The sequence below is a fragment of the Chrysochloris asiatica genome, unplaced genomic scaffold, assembly GCF_000296735.1.
Source record: "Chrysochloris asiatica unplaced genomic scaffold, ChrAsi1.0 scaffold00479, whole genome shotgun sequence".
In the NCBI taxonomy this organism is placed as follows: Eukaryota; Metazoa; Chordata; class Mammalia; order Afrosoricida; family Chrysochloridae; genus Chrysochloris; species Chrysochloris asiatica.
In genome coordinates, this window is record NW_006408997.1 from 323,255 (window position 1) to 340,430 (window position 17,176).

The 17,176-nt window shown below is 37.2% G+C and overlaps 1 protein-coding gene across 1 annotated transcript in view; it reads left to right on the top strand.

Moving 5' to 3' along the window:
- UGGT1 (UDP-glucose glycoprotein glucosyltransferase 1) overlaps window positions 1–17,176 on the top strand; it is a 311,128-nt gene that overhangs the window by 191,444 nt on the left and 102,508 nt on the right. Inside the window, exons 20-26 of the mRNA XM_006877319.1 lie at window positions 720–818; window positions 1,582–1,605; window positions 2,393–2,487; window positions 5,020–5,226; window positions 5,947–6,078; window positions 7,007–7,137; window positions 10,000–10,095. Coding sequence (XP_006877381.1) covers window positions 720–818; window positions 1,582–1,605; window positions 2,393–2,487; window positions 5,020–5,226; window positions 5,947–6,078; window positions 7,007–7,137; window positions 10,000–10,095 — 784 coding nt within the window. The remainder of the gene's footprint in view (window positions 1–719; window positions 819–1,581; window positions 1,606–2,392; window positions 2,488–5,019; window positions 5,227–5,946; window positions 6,079–7,006; window positions 7,138–9,999; window positions 10,096–17,176) is intronic.

Consider the following 17,176-nt stretch of genomic DNA (forward strand, 5'->3'; position numbering starts at 1 on the left):
TCAAGTGTGGCAGCGGTAGTGAGGATGTCCCAGGATCGGACATTGTTTCGTTCTGCTGAGAATGGGGTCACTATGAGTCGGTTCCGACTCAACGGCACCTGACAACAGCAACAAGGTGTGACACTGTGGACTAATGTGTCAGACTGCAAAGTCATTTGATCTGCAAGGTCGGTGGTTCAGGCTCACCAGCTGCTCCTTGGAAATCCTATACAGGGTTGCTATGGGTCGGAATCGACTTGACAACACTTAACAACAACAACAAGTACCACATACCGATATAGAGATTTCTGGGACCAAAAGGTTTATGATTCTAGACTGGAGACCATTTATTTCATAGGAAAAGATTGCTGGGTATTGTTTAATGCAAGGGAATGGCTTGATAGACTGGGACTTTAGCAATTCCAGGGGAAATGTTGAATAATAAGCACATTGCCCTTGGGCACTAAGCAAAGAATGTTGTTGTTTAGTCTAGTGTCCCCATGTCTATTCTGCCTCATAGCAACTCTGTGTAGGGATTTTGAGGACCAACTTGTGGATTTGAACTGCCAACCTTGTGGTTAGCAGTTCAGTGCTCTAAAATGAAAAAATGACCCTTATTTTCTGTGAAGATAATAACAAGTTGTTATATTATTTGTTATATGTATTTTATAAATATTATGGTATGATAACATTGAATTGAACTGAGATAAATTAGTTATAAATCTATTTTAATTTTTCAGATAACTTCTTTGTGGATGATTATGCTAGATTTACTGTCTTGGATTCTCAAGGCAAAACTGCTGCTGTAGCCAATAGTATGAACTATCTGACAAAGAAAGGTAATCCATTTTAGCCATACTTTAGATTTATCATTTAAAATTTTTTCAGTAATTTTACCTTTAGTGTCTGTTGAGAAGGAGAATTCATAATTTTATTTTTTCTTATAATGCAGTAAGCCTAGTAAATACCTTTCTAAAATTTAATTCTTTGTATATGTTTAAAAATACCAGTGTTCCTTTTATAAATATTATATTACATATTAAAATCTAAGAGGAAAAGCTTTTGTGGCTCAAAGGAAAGATATGGAGTTAAAATGGGTTAATAATTTAAAAATTGATTGGGCTTGCATCTTTGACATTAGGTAAAAAGATTGTTCATATGATAAACTTAGTTCTAGAAAGCTTTGTATGTTTTTAAACTTGTTTTTATGTAGTATTTTATTAGACTTAACGTTATATAAAATGTTGCCCTTTTAATTGGGGACAGATTATTTTCAGATTAGTCATACTTAATTGCCCTTTCAGAGAACTGACTATCATTTACAGTGCTTGGCAAATCCTTTCTGTATTCCACTCCCAGAAAAAAAATTTTGATTTCCCAAATATACATAAGTATAGACAGTTGTCCCTCAGAACAAAATCTCTATGGTGATGTGGGAGCTTCTGCTTTTTAAAAAATCTGTTTCAAGTATGGGAGTTAAGAGAAAGACACATAGGTCATGTTATTATCTTCAATAATTAGAGCTTGGACTCTAATAGTAGGCATTAGTTAAAACAATGATATTTTTTTCTCTTTTGCTCTTTTTCCTCTATTTTTGCCCAGGAATGTCCTCCAAGGAAATCTATGGTAACTTAAAATTTTAATTATCTTATGTGGTTTCAGAAACCATTATAATTCAGAATTATATAGTATTTTATTATAATATTTCTGGAACCTGTGAGTTCCAATGACTTTATCAATGCAGATAAAGCTTTGTAAAGAATTGTGTTTTATCAGGTTACAAACTATTAGGATTGAAAATTGTTGTACCCACTTCTCACTTATCAACATGGTCACATTTCAAAGATCTGCTTATTATTAAAAAATTGACATTATGTGAAAATGAAAAATGATTACCTCATTACATATCTGCCAAATTACATCACTGCATAACTCCCAGATTACATAGCTGCCAAGCCACTGACGGTAATGGCCCAGCCAAGTTGGCACATAACCTTAACCTTCACTGCCAGTGTTAGTCTTTACCTAGTACCTCAAATTTTCTAATTGCTACATGTAAATATTATCATAATTGAGAAATGTCAGATAATGAGATAACCAATAAGTGAGGAGTAGGTATATAATATGTTACTTACATGTTTAAAGACTTTTGTACTTTACATGCTAATGGATACCAAAACCAGAAATAGAATTAATCAATGCATGTTCCTAGTTTGTAATCAAATCACACAGAAGGCTGCTCAACTTTAATTCTTACATAAAATTTTCATGACTTTTTCTTTGTATCGTTACTAAACTTGTCATTTTCTTATATTTTTGCATGTTTTCAGAAATCATTTGACATAATAAGAATGTTGGGTACTAGATTATCCCTTTTTTTCCCCCTCCAACTTATGTTTTTCTTTTCCTACAGATGATTCTTTTATTAGGCCAATAACTTTTTGGATTGTTGGGGATTTTGATAGGCCTTCTGGAAGACAGTTATTATATGATGCTATCAAACATCAGGCAAGTGTATATAACTGCATAGTATTTTCATTTGAGGGTATAGTTATATTATGTAATTGGTCTAGTGGGGAGATGGCCGTCATATGTCCTTAATACTTATGAGAAAGTATCAATTTTTCTTCAGAAATCTGCCTACTACTAAGAAAATCAAGAAGAGATTTCAGTATTTTGACTTTAAGAGACTAGATTTTTTTAAAAAACAGTGAGATCTCATCATAGACAAGGTTTTATTATGTGACTGCTTATATTCTTGCTACAGTTGTAAACTGTGTATGAGTCCTTATATAGAGTGAGGCCTGATGTGGGAAAAATACCATATAAGCAAATGGATGTGCTTTCATATAGAAATAGATCTGGGTATGTCGATGAATACACATCAAAAGGCTCTGAAAAATACACTTCACATAAAAGCAGGATTTGAGTGAATGGCAGTGAATGGTTGAAAGTTTCATTCTTACAGAGAGTTGCACTGTCAGAGAATATTAGATGTCTATTTTCTGAGCTGTTTCAAATTGGATCTTCATCCAGATCTCACAATACACTTTTCCACATTGTGGCCTAGGAAGCTTCACTGAAATAAGGATATATCTAGGTGATTTCAGTTTCTTAAAGCACTGAATATCTGTACAACCCAAATGAAAGTTACTGTTTTAGTGGTGGTGGTTGTTAAATGTTGAGTTGGTTCCAACTCATAGCTGACCTGTGTAGATTTTCCAAGGAGCAGCTTGAAGGTTTGAACTGTCAAATTTGAGGTTCGCAGTCCAGTGCTTATTGTACAGCACCACACCAGGAGTATGATAGATATACCAGGCGACTTCAAAAGATTTGTTAGAAAAATGGAATTAAAAGATAATGTATACCAAACCTAAATCCACTGCCATTGAGTCAATTTTGACTCATAGGCACCCTAGAGGATAGAGTAGAGCTACCCCATGGGTTTCTAATATTTGGTGAAGCAGACTGTCGCATTTTTCTCCCACAGAGTAGCTGATAGGTTTAAACTTTCAACCTTTTGATTATCAGTCAATAACCTTAACCACTGTGCCACTAGGGCATATATGTTGTTGAGTCGATTCTGAATCATAGTGAGACACTGTGTAGGGTTTGGAAGGAGCAGCTGGTGGATTTGAACTGTCGACCTTGTGGTTGATCCTCAGCACCACACCATGTATGGTCCATGCAGGTATGTATAACGCATTCTAATGCAGAGTGATAAATGGTAAAGTAGGATAACTCAATTTTTAAGATAAATATTTTAATTGAAGTAAAATATAGGCATAAAGAAGTATAGTGTTTCAAAATGTAAAAACTCATGTGATTGCCACTCAGGTCAAGAAATAGAGAAGTATTGTATTTCCAGAAGCTTTACACTGGATGTACCCACAATCACTATCCTCTTGCCCTTCTTACCTTACTGAATAGTTTTGCCTATATATCAATTTTACTTAAACAGAGTCTTCCAGTATATATTCTTTTGTGTGTGGTATCTGTACTTAGTATTTTATGAGACTCATCCATAGTGTAGAAAATAGTAATGTTCTTTTCTGTTTCTTTGTCATTGTGTTGTTGTTTAGTGCCAGCAAATCAATTCCAACTCAAAGTGACCCTGTATAGGGTTTCCAGGAGTGGCTGGTGGGGTTTAAACCACCAACCTTGAGGTTACTTATGCTTATCCTACAGCGCCACACCAGTAGTGTTGTTCTATTATATGGCTATACCATGAAGTTTTATTTCCTTGTGACTTTAATTAATTTGACAAATAATTGGCTTGTTTCTAATTCTTAAATTATTAAGAGGAATGCTGCCGTGAATATTCTCATACATGTCTTTTAATGCAATAAGTATGAATATATGTTACACATTTTCTTGATGCTTTTTTTGTTGTATTAATCCCAAATACCTTCTTCCACATGGTTTCGTATGGCGAGGTTAATTTTTACTGGGAGTCTGAAAGGGCCTTAGCAATTTATTTAGTACCTCTAAAAGTATATTTGAAGTCCTGGTATGGGGCTGCAGCATAATGCACCGAACTGCAAGGTTGGTTTGAACCGCAAGACTGGCAGTTCAAACTCACCAGCCTCCTCCTCTGAAGCCCTATACAGGCTCAATGAGTTGGAACACTTAACAACAACAACAACAAAAAGTATATTCGGAACTTCAGAAAGTAAAACTGGGATGTTGTCTGGGTGGATGTTCCAATGAAAAGATTGATATATTAGGAGAAAACAAAATTTGATATGACTCTGATGGCCTGTAATGTAGCTATATTTACAAGGATGGTCAGAAATGAGGTTGGAAAAGTTGGTCAGAGCCACCTCATATAGGATTTTGAATACTTAGTTTGGCATTTGAATTTTATTCTGTATGCAGAAGAGAAATTCTGAAGACTTTTAAGGAAGTCTTTATTTAATGGGATTTGATTAATGTTAATAGTGTAAGTTCAGAACACTACCATGTAATTTTTTTAAAAACTTTTTATTGTGAATTGAGTGAAGATTACCATAAGATTTTTAATTGCCATTTTGTCCATAGAAATCCAGTAACAATGTGAGGCTAAGCATCATAAATAATCCTAGTGAAGATATAAGTTATGAGAACACGCAGATCTCCAGAGCAATCTGGGCAGCCCTCCAAACACAGACCTCAAACTCTGCTAAGAACTTCATCACCAAAATGGCCAAGGAGGAGACTGCAGTGTCCCTGGCCACAGGGGCTGATATCACAGCATTCTCTGTCGGAGTAAGTATGCTTTTCCTCAAGTGTTACCAGTCTGTTGTTATCCTGGTAGTCACTCCACAGGGCTGAGGGGTCCTGTGTATGATCACATCTATTTGTGAGTTTTGTTTTCGTCTAAGAGAACTTAAAAAAAAAAAAAATTTGGAAGAACTTTTAAATAAAATAGCAGTTTGCTGTAGTTCCTTTATTACTTTTAAACTTGTTAAGTTTCAAGATGGGCCTGGTGTAAGTCTGTATTTTTTAAACCCAAAGCCATTTTTTTGCAATGTGTTTAAGAGACAGGCAATATATGATTTCTCTATAGGACAAAAACCAGATTTTAGTCACTTATAAGTTAGAGTCTTAAGTGCTAATGTTTTCCAAATATGAAATAGCATTGTAATATTAAAATTTTTCTTATAAAATGATGAGAATACTTAAAGTTTTGATTAGAAAAATACCGTCAATTGAAACAAAATTAGTAAGACTTTGAAATGCAGAATAAAGATATCATAAAGAATAATGTATTATTTTAGGGAAAGGAAAAGTAGATACCTGGTGGGGGTTGAGGGAAGATGTGGAAGGAGATTTGATCATTGAGATTGAGACATCATAATATTAATTATTAAAATTAGTTACTACTTTCCACCAAAAGAACATTCTATAATTTATTCATTATGATTATCCATTTATATGGCATGCTTAATAACAATTACCTTTCCTTAATAACAATTACTTTCCTAGGGCATGGATTTCAGTCTTTTTAAAGAGGTCTTTGAGTCTTCCAAAATGGATTTCATTTTGTCTCATACCATGTACTGCAGGGATGTTCTGAAGCTGAAGAAGGGACAAAGAGCAGTGATCAGCAATGGAAGGGTGAGAATTTTGTCTTGAGACAAGGTTGACATCAAGTTAAATCAGTGAAAACTCTTGCATAATTCTGTTCTGAAACTAGTAAACTCTTCAAACAGCCATTCTTTTTCCAAAGGTGATTAGGGGTTATGAAATGCTGCTGATAATTTCTTGCCCCCTTATTTCAAAGAAAATATGCTTTTTAACTTAAAAGTTTCTAGTGAAACATTCTTGCTGTTTTTCTGTGTTTTACTGAGCCTTGGTAGCATAGTAAATTACAAATTGAACTGCTAACTGCAAGGTCAGTAGTTCAAATGTACCTGTCACTTCATGGGAGAAAGGTGAAACTTTCTTCTCCATAAAAGGTTACAGCCTCAGAAACCCTATACATGGTCGCTGTGAGTCAGAACCTACTAGGTGGCCCACAAGCACAACAGTTGTGTAAGGTAGTGAGAATGTGGTTGCTCTCGCTACATAAAACAGCAAGATCTTTAATATATAAAGTACTTGTCCCTGTGGAACTATGTCCTCACAAGTTTACTTTATAGTTTGTGTAGTTTGTAAGACCTAAATAAGTTTAGTTTTACAATGTTTCATAAATATCAGCAGGCACTAAAATTAGGTTACGGTGAGCTTACCAAACTTTAGACTCTTAGTACATGGGGAAATTTTTCTGATATTTACTACTGCATCTTTATTTTGGTGTATTTATATTTAGTGCAATTTAATTTAAATGCTTCTGTTTTGTTTTAATTTCAGAATTTACTTTTACTGTAAAACAAATGTAAAAAAGGTTTGAATTATAATTGAGGAAGTAAAAAGTAAACTAATAACTGCATGAGTTGTTTGAATTCTATTTTTAATTTATAAGACAGCTGAGGACAGCCTTGGTAGTTTGCTGATTACAGATTGTTTTCTAGCACTGAACACCTTGTTCTTCTTTTCTTCCCAGATTATTGGGCCACTGGAGGATAGTGAACTGTTTAATCAAGATGATTTCCACCTCCTAGAAAATATCATACTAAAAACTTCAGGACAGAAAATAAAATCGCATATTCAACAGCTTCGAGTAGAAGAAGATGTGTAAGTGTTGCTGTGGAAGGAGTTACTTGGTTCTTGACATAAGGACTAAAATGTACATTCCACAGAGGCAAAGTTAGGAAAATATATTATTTGTATATGTTACCTATTCTGAGGAATCCTGGCGTGGCGCTGAGGGTTAGTGTGCTGGACTTAAAAGTCAGTTTGAACTGCAAGGTCAGCAGTTCAAGTTCACCAGCCACTCCTGGGGAACCCTGGTAGAGGATTGCTGTGGGTCGCAACTGACTCAGTGGCGATTAACAGCAAGAACAACCTATTCTAAGGTGATCTTCTTCCAGTATTAAGATATAATAGTGCTCTTCAATTGAAACAAGCTAATTTACTTCATGGAATGATATTTAAAGAACTGAATTAGAATCGCCCCTCATCTCTTTTTTAAACTTTTTAGTATAAAAATTTTTAAGCACATGCAAAAGCAGAGGAGCTAGTTTATGATTTGGAATATTTTTGTAAAGTGATACTTTCCCTTAACACCAATTCAATTATCCTTTAGTTTTATTTTGTACAGTAATGGAAAGGAGGGTTCTGTGCTTCCTCTCCTTTATTTACAATTTCATAATAAAGAGCTGCTTCTTTTCCTTACTCCAAAGATTATAATGAGTTGGTTATTATTGATTTATTATTATTATTATTATTATAGTTTTATTATTGGCTAGTCAAATTTGTGGACTTATGGTAGGGTACTATAGAATAAACACTGCACTGCAAACCACAAGGTCGGCAGTACAAATTCACCAGCTGCTCTTCAGAAACCCTGTACAGATTGCTATGGGTCGGAATTGATGGTACTTAACAGCAACAACAATGAATTTTAATGACTTATTTCGCTATGAGTTGAAACCAACTCCACAGCACTTAACAACAACAACAGTTTCTCTTAATGGAAGAAAATAGTTTCACTGGGCCATTGCATGAATATACAAAAACTTCTGGGGTTTTCCTTCATTTTTAAAAATATATCATTATGCTACAGTGTGACGGCGTGGGATAACGCACTGGACTACAAAGTTGTTACTACCGCAAGGTCGGTAGTTCAAATTCACCAGCCACTCCTCAAATATCCTGTACATGATCACTGTGAGTCAGAATTGACTCAACAGCACTTAACAGCGACAGCAACAGCAATGCTACAGTGAGTTTCCATTAGACATGTCTCACTGAAGTCCTAGCTTCAATAGCTGCCAAGTCTTGTGGAATATAACAACCCATCTCTTTTCACCTTTGTTAATACTGAGTTATAAAGATGATTCCTCCTATCTCAGTGCATAAGTGATGCTCCTTGTTCTGGCTTATAAAATACTCCCTTGATGCAAGCTGACAGTTCTGTATGACTTAAAGCAGTCTTGTCACAGGGCATGGCCTTGGTGTGGTATACCTTCAATTTGCCTCCTCTTTCTTTGGAGGCTTTTGGGAACCACTTGGACTCTGTACCAGACTGTACCTTCAAAGACTTGCCTCTTAACCAACCAGAAATGGCTTTGGGTCTGTCCTGGATGAATTTAGGGAAATAAGGTAGCCTCAGAGCTGCCAAAAGATTGATGTTGAATCTATTCGGTTCTCAGAATTACTTTGCCTTCTTCAGTTTTCACTAGTTAAAGAGCTCTCCAACTTGTGAATGACCCTTGTACTAAAACCACAGCTTACTTTCTTGACTCAGGTCTATAGCATGAAGCTGTTTTATAGTTATCTGAAGATGTCAGTGATTCCTTGGTCTCATGACAAAGGCATCATTTGTTTATAGAGGTAATGTGCACCATGGTACTTCATGAGACCTTAAGGAGTCTCTTGTTGGCTTGATCACCTTAGTCCATGTAACAAACTAGGCATACCTTGAAATGTTTTGTGGCTGTGCAGTGAAATTTCACAAGACTATATTATATGTATTTGGAGTTAGCACGAAAAATTGAACTAAAAGAGGTAATTTGATATTGTTGTTTGGGTTCAGTGAGAAAATGTGTGGGTTTGATTCTGGTTTAAGTGTATTTAAAAGTGCTTTTTAAAGAACTCTTACATAAAACTAGTCCTTGATTCAACAGATTAACGGATTTTTTTTTCTGCCTTATGATTTATTTGAAGATCTTAGTTAAAATTCATCTTTGGGAGAGGTGAGGAAGGAAAAAATGCTTTTCTAAGTTGTTTACTGCAGTATTGATTTTAATGATGAAATTAGAAACAACCTAGATATCCAATAGCTTGTTGGTTTAATAGAGTACAATATACCCATAAATATAATATGTACACTCATTAAAAATGTTGATGTATTCCTATATTGATTAACCTTAAAAAATAATGTTTATAATATGTTGTTAATGATACCATTTTTTACATATATTAAAAATACAAAATCATGCTTCTAAATGTTATCTGTGATTATTTCTTGATGATGGTATTGGGTATAACCTTAGTTGTTACCTTTATATTCTTTTTTTTCCCTTCTGAATGCTATTCCAGTAATTTAATATTCTAATAATCGTGAGATATAATAAAGTTATTTAAAAGAGGATGAGGTGAATGTAAATAATCCTTAACTGACAGCCTATTTGGGGCCAAGCCCTGAGCGGTTTATATGTTATTTCAATCTAATATTTACAGAAGTCATGCAAAGCAGGTGGTATTTCTTTCACAAAGGGAAATTGGAAGCTCTCCTAAGGTATAAAATGAATCACTTAGGAGATCATTGCTACATCTCATGCTTATCAGTACAATCAATGCCTTTCTTCTGTGCTTTCTTCACACTATCTTGTCAGTATATAGTATTTGGGCGATTATAATTTTATGTTTAACAGTGATTGGAAAAACTTTTGGTTAAAGAGATACTGTAATTTCTCTAACCCTGTTTTTTAGGGCAAGTGACTTAGTAATGAAAGTGGATGCTCTCCTCTCCACTCAATCCAAAGGAGATGCAAGGATTGACCACCAGTTCTTTGAAGATAAACACAGGTAAAATCTCATTCTGAATTTGTGATTTATTTTTTTGTTGATAATCCATACAACAGTACATACATTAGTTCAACAGTACCTACATGTACAGTTAAGTGACATTGATTTCATACTTCAAGTTGTGTAACCATGCTCAACCAGTTTTCTGAATTGTTCGCCCTCCAGTTAGTATAAATTCACTTCCCCTTTTCTATCTGATCTTTTGAGTTACTTTTGATCCCATATTATGGTTCTTGAATGAGCATAATGCAAACATTCTTTACTAATTAAGATAAATTATTGTTTAATTTTAAGAAGACTTCAGGGGATATTTTTGGTTTAATGTTTGAAGATTATCCCAGGACAGCTGTTTTGGGATTCATCCAGCTACATTGGCTACAGAAACTGAATTATATGAGATTTTGAAATTCTGTTCTATATGTCTCCCCTTTTGATCAGAATTCTTTTCTAGAATCTTTGCTCAAAATGTTTAGTAATTATAGTCTGGCACCATCCAGTTCTGGTGTCATGACAAAGGAATCATTTGTTTATAGAGGCAATTGGCCACACATTCTATTTCTTCTTTCTATTTTTGACTTTCCTTTCCCTGTTGCTCCAGGCAAATACAGACCAGTTGTGCTTGCATATTCTTGAATATTACACTTTTATTTATGGTTACTGTCTTAGTTATCAAGTGCTCCTATAGCAGAAATAACTACAAGTTAATGGGTTTAATAAACAAAGTTACTTTCTCACAGTTTAGGTAACTTCAAGTCCCAGTTCAGAGTGCCAGTTCTAGGGGTAAGACTTTCTTTTTCTGTTGGCTCTGAAGGAAGATCCTTGTCTCTTCAGCTTCTACTTTCTGGTTCCTTGGAAATCTCCATATGCCCTGACAACTATCTTACCCCATCACTACTCCATAGCTTCCTTGTTTAATCTCTTTTCTACCTCAAAAGACATTGATCCAAGATGCACCCTACACTAATCCTGATTTGTGGTTAACATAGCATAGAAAATTCATTCTCAAAGGTTAGATTTCACAACATATTTTGGGAGAAACAGTTCAATCCATAGCAGTTGTCTTTGCAGAAAGTGCCTCCCCCTTACCTACCCCTCCCCAAATATAAAGTCCATATGGTTCTATTGTTGTTGTTGTGAAGTGCTGTGGAATCGGTTCCGACTCAAACCAACTTGTGTAAGGTTTTCCAAGGAGCAGCTGATGAGCTTGAACCTCTGATCTTGTGGTTCAATCTGACTTTGCAGCCCAGTATGTTAACCTGCAGTGCCACACCAGGACTCCATATGGTCCTATAGAAGCGGAAAATTGTTTTGGTGTATAGTGTGCAGCACTGTCATATACAGATCTCAGTTGACATTTATTTCTAAATCTGAAAAAAAGGAAAGAAAATAAACAAATCCAAAGTACTTATGAATGTAACCCTTTGGAAAATAGAAAGTATTTAATAGTACAGATATGTTGTAATTTTTTTATATTCAATAGCATAAAAGTAATAAAAAAGTAAAACAGTATGTGAATGCCCATGTAATAATATGTAGCTATTAAGCTCTACCCATCTAAGCAAAGAGTGAAGAAAATTAAAGACTCATGCTAATAATCAGTCCAAAGGACTAATTGACCACATGACCTCAGTCTTGTTGACTCTGAGGCCAGAACTAGATGGTGTTTGGCTAGTACTACTGACTGTTTTAAAAACGAGCACCATAGAAAGTCCTGAATATAGTGGGAAAAAAACATGGAGCAAAATTTTGAATCACAAAAAAGACCAGGATTACTGGTCTGATAGAGGCTGTGGAACCTCCAAAACTAAGGTCGCTAGTCACCTTTCAATCCTAGAACTGAACTCACCCATTATGGCTCTGTTTTCAACCAAATACTAGACAGACCTGTAAAGTGAACATGACACCTGGGAGATATATCCTCTTTAAACCAATCAACCATATGAGATGAAAACGGCAGCATTGACCCAAGAATAATGCTCAGAAGTCAGGAAGAGATAGGAAAGAAGGATGAATAGAAACAAACTGCAGGGAGGAAGTGGAAAGAGTGTTTTTATGTTGTGGGGACTGTAATCAGTGTCACAAAACATAAAGTGTATCAATTATTGAGTGGAAAACCAATTTGCTGTAAACTTTCACCCAAATCATAGTAAGGAGAGAGAGAAAAAGACTGAACATAAAGATTGTTAAAGCACTTGACTTGTTCCATCTTATATTGAAAACTCTTGTTTTCAATAAAACACAGTTTAGCATTATGAAGACACCCTTTCCTTTTCATTGTGTACATTCATATTTTGAGAGTTCTGGTGTGACGCTGTAGAATAGGCACTGGACTTCTAACCACAAGATCAGCGTTTCAAACCCACCAGTGCTCCTCAGAAATCCTATACAGGAGTCCTGGTGTGTGCTGTAGGATAAGCACCAGACTGCTAACCACAAGGTCAGTGATTCAAACCTATCAGCCGTTCCTCAGAAACCCTATATATAGTGTTACTGTGAGACAGAACCAACTTGATACTTCATAACAAGAGACTATCTGAATGTCTATTAAAATGAACGCCCAAATACCTTTAGTGTTGATATTGTCTATTGTTAACACTGTGGCACATTCACTTTACCTCCATCATGTATGGGTATGTGTCTATTTGTCCATGTGGATAGGCACCATTTATGATGTTGAAAAAAATGTATTTGCAATGACTATGTTGTTGGTCTTGCAACAACAAGGCCATATTTCCAATTCTCAATCCTTCCTCTTTGTTTCCAGCTTTCACAATCCAATCTCCAGTAATTATCAGTGTATCTTGATTGCATGTTTGATCGATTTGAGATTGAAGAAGTTGTAGAATTCTTCAATTTATTCATCATTGACTTTGGTGGTTGATGTGTAAATTTGAATAATAGTTGTATTAACTGGTCTTGATTATTTATAGGCATTGTACTTCAAGATAGCTCTTTTTATAAAAAAAACTTTTTATTGTGACATGAGTGAAGGTTTGCAAAGCAGATCACCAGTTTTACATTCAACTGAAATCATTTATTTTGCTTCCTTAAAATGAGTGCCATCCCCCCCATGTACCATTATTTAACAGTATTCTGTGTCTCCTACAACTTACATTTTTCCTCTGGCAACCTTCCTCTTTTATATGGTCTGTTTCTTCACCCATGTGAACATAATATCTACCCTCTAACATGCATATATAATCACTCCCTCCACATAACCATCATAGAATGTTTCTTTTATCAAGAAAACCTTTTCTTAACTTTTTATACCAGTGGTCTCATACAATATTTATCTTCTTTGATTGATTGATTTCACATCATAATGTCCTTCAGTTTCATCCATATTGTGAGGTATTCTCCAGATTCATCATTATTCTTCAGTGTTGCATAGTATTCCATTATTTGTATGTACCAATTATTATTTAACCATTCTTATAGTGTGCTCTCGATGAACATTTAGGCTGTCTCCATTGTTTTGATTGCCTCTTGTAGACATCATTATGAAAGATCCTGCTCTATTATCCATTTTGCTACACTCTGTTTCTTTCTTTTTTTTTTTCCTTAAATGTTTTATTGTGAATTATGTTGATAGTTTACATGGGAGAACATTAGTTTTATATTCATTCTGTCGTATATCGTCTCATTGCCATGGTTACAATCCCCTACATGCAATCGTTCCCCTGTACCCCCCAGGTCTTCAGCACACAGTCGCTCTCCCTCTCTGGATCTAAAGTCTCCAGCTGCTCCATTGCTCCATGTCATCATCTCTGGCTCCATTTCAGGCATCACTGCTTCTTTGGGTAGGGTCCCGCTCTCTGCTCTTCTTCCTTGATGGTCCTAGGGACCTCCGCTCCTAGACTGAAAAGTTAATCACTCCCCTCCTTGCTATAAAACGTCTACCTTTACATTTCTGACCCTCACAATCAGTCCTGATAACAATTATTCACTATTGTATCATAAGAGACCCGTCTGCATTTCATTGCATCAGCCCTGCCTAGTCAGATTGAATACTACTCACTGGAGATTCTCCCTTCCTGGAGGAGGCCCTCTGGATCTAGGTTCCCTCTTGAAAGCTTGTAAGCCAGTCACTTCTTGCCTTTGTAGCCCTCCACCCCCCATTTTGGGTAGCTAGTGTCTAAGTTGCCCATCCCTGTCTACTCTGTATGTGGAGGGGGTGGGAATGATTCTTGCTGTAAGGACTTGTTCCCTCTTTTGAGCTACTGCTTCCATAGGTGTAGGTCAAGTTCATCAAATTGTATGAGAATACTTTTTTTTTTTTTCCTCTTCTTTTTACTTCTGGTTGAGCTCTGATCATCCAGTCACTGAAGCCACAATAAGTGGGTATTATCTACGAATCGGGCTGCGAACCTTAAGGTCAGCGGTTCGAAACTACCAGCCGCTCCGCAGGAGAAAGATGAGGCTTTCTACTCCCATAAAGATTTACACCCTCGGAAACCCTGTACAGGGTCACTATGGGTCGGACCCGACTCGATGGCACTTAACAACAATAACAACAACATCTGCAAGTGTGGGTGTTCTTATGCATATGCCCTCTCTTCTTATCAGCTGGACGCTTCACTCTCCACTCTACTCCTCTGTGGCTATGTCATTGACTCTGGGCCCTAGAGTCCCAGGTCTTGCCACACTGTTGGCCAACCAGGTCTTCACCCAGGTTCACAGAAGTCTATTGAATGTTGTAGGGCTTAGCTCACCGCTTCATTGCTGGTTTTCCCTCACTTCCCCTTATCGGTGTCAAGCGTGGTCACCAATCACAGTGTATATTCCCATTGAGTCTTAGTCTTGGAAGGTGGTTAGCAGTGAGGGGACCCGACCACTTGCCTTGATGTTTCCTGGGCAAGCAAGTTGCTTGTTCTTATAGTAACAGTCGGTCTACCTATGTTGTTTTATATTTTTTCTGTAGGTCTTTCTTTCAAGAAATATCTTCTGTTCTTCTAGCCACTCCAGGTTGGTCTGCTTGTCCTTTCAAGTGGAAATTTCCCATCTCTAGAGATCTGTATGTGGTTCAGGCTTCCACCTATAGTCTTATGTATTATTGAGGCTCCACAGGAAGCCTCCTTCACTGGGCACGTTGTAGCCCCATTTCCGTAGTGGTTATGAATTGGGCTGCGAACCGCAAGGTTAGCAGTTCAAAACTATCAGCTGCTCCGCGGGAGAAAGATGAGGCTTTCTACTCCCGTAAAGATATACAGCCTCGGAAACCCTGTTGGGTCGCTATGTGTCGGAACCGACTTGACGGCACTTAACAACAACAACAATCAGTTATAGGCAGAAGACGGACTTACAAGCTTTCTAAGGTGATGCTTTTCGCTATTCCTTTCTCTCCCCCTCCAGTGTCTATTTTATAATATAATGCAAGGAAGACCAAGATTTAAAAGACAGCCAATCATCTTAATATTATTCCCCCCTTTTCTTGACTGGTACATTTAATCCATTTACATTCAGTGTAATTATTCATAGGTATGAGTTGATAGCTGTCATTTTGCTGTGTTTTTTTTTTAATGTTTTATTGTGAGTTATGTGATAGTTTACATGGGAGAACATCAGCTTTACCTTCATCCTATTGTATATCGATTCATTGCCCTCCATGCATGATCAAACAAACAAGCCTGCCCCTCTGTCATCAGCACGCAGACGCTCTTGCTATCTGGGTCTAGAGTCCCCAGCTGCTCTGTCTCAAAGTCATTGTCACTGCCTCCATCTCTGGTGTCACTGTTCCTCTGGATAGGGCCCCTCACTCTGCTCTTCTCCCTTGATAGTCCCAGAAATTTCCGCTGCTGGACTGCATAGTCAACAACTCCCCTCTTTTTTGCTATAAACCATCTACCTTTACATTTGCAACCCTCACAATCAGTCCTAATAACAATTATTCACTACTGTACTGTCAGGGACCGGCCTCAACATGAGTGTTTGGTTCACGAGATAGGGATATCTGGCGGCGATAGGGATAGCAAAAGAGGAGACACAAAGACGCAAAGAGAGAGACAAAAAGACACCCCGAAACCAGAGTGGATGCATTACTGGCGTCCGGCAGATCCGGCGTGGTGAACATATTAGCCATGAGGGCAGTAAGATCTCGCATAGCAAACACCTTAGCTATGCGGGCAATACGTTCCCTTTACTAGCTGGTCATCCACGCATGCCTAGTCAGCAGTTCAACATGCCCTCCAAGCTGTAATGCACCCCTGGGTCGGTCCTCGCCCAGTTTTATTTAGGGGAGGAGCATTACACCAAGCTGGGAGGGACTAAGACAAGGTACAGCTACATACTTAATTTTCCAGACATTCTCAGGTTCGAATCCCAGGCCCTCAATGTGGTTTCTCAAGCTTAATTAACATACCTTTTAGCACTTAGCTTCAAATAGGGGAAGGAAAAGGAGGATTGAAAGGAGTCCTGCTGTGTTGGCTGCCTGGGCCAGGTTTGCAGGAAGAAGCAAGGCACCTAGATGAATAGGCTGCACCTGGAAACACTTTAGTGAAGATGCCCTTTTGTCCTTAGAACAAAGACCTGGGAAATAGCAAAACTATTTTTAGTTAGCCCTTTGGAGAAAAACTTTACCTTTGAAACCTTTTACAGTCTCTCTCTAGGAGAGGTTCTTACATTTATCTGTGGATATCAAGGCTTTATGTATGAAATTAATAATAAACATAACTGAACAATAAGATGAAAGACAGTTTGCTATGTCTGCTAAGTTGCTAGAGTTTGTTCCTCAGAGCCATCAGCCTGTATGGTCTGCAACACTTGGGCCCACAGGGCCTCGAACTCCTGACCAGATCTGCATGGTCAGCAACACTGTACCATAAGAGTCCTATCCCCATGTCCTTACATCAGCCTTGCCCAGACAGATTGGATACTGCTCAGTGGAGATTCTACCTTCCTCTGCACCCTCTGGATCTAGGCTCCCTCTTGAAAGCTTGTTAGCCAGTCATTTATTGCCTTTGTAGCCCCCCATTTTGGGTAACCAATGTCCAAGTTGCCCATCCCTGTCTACCCTGTGTATCAAGGGGGTGGGAATGATCCTTGCTGTAAAGATTTGTTCCTTCTTTTGAGCTACTGCATCCAT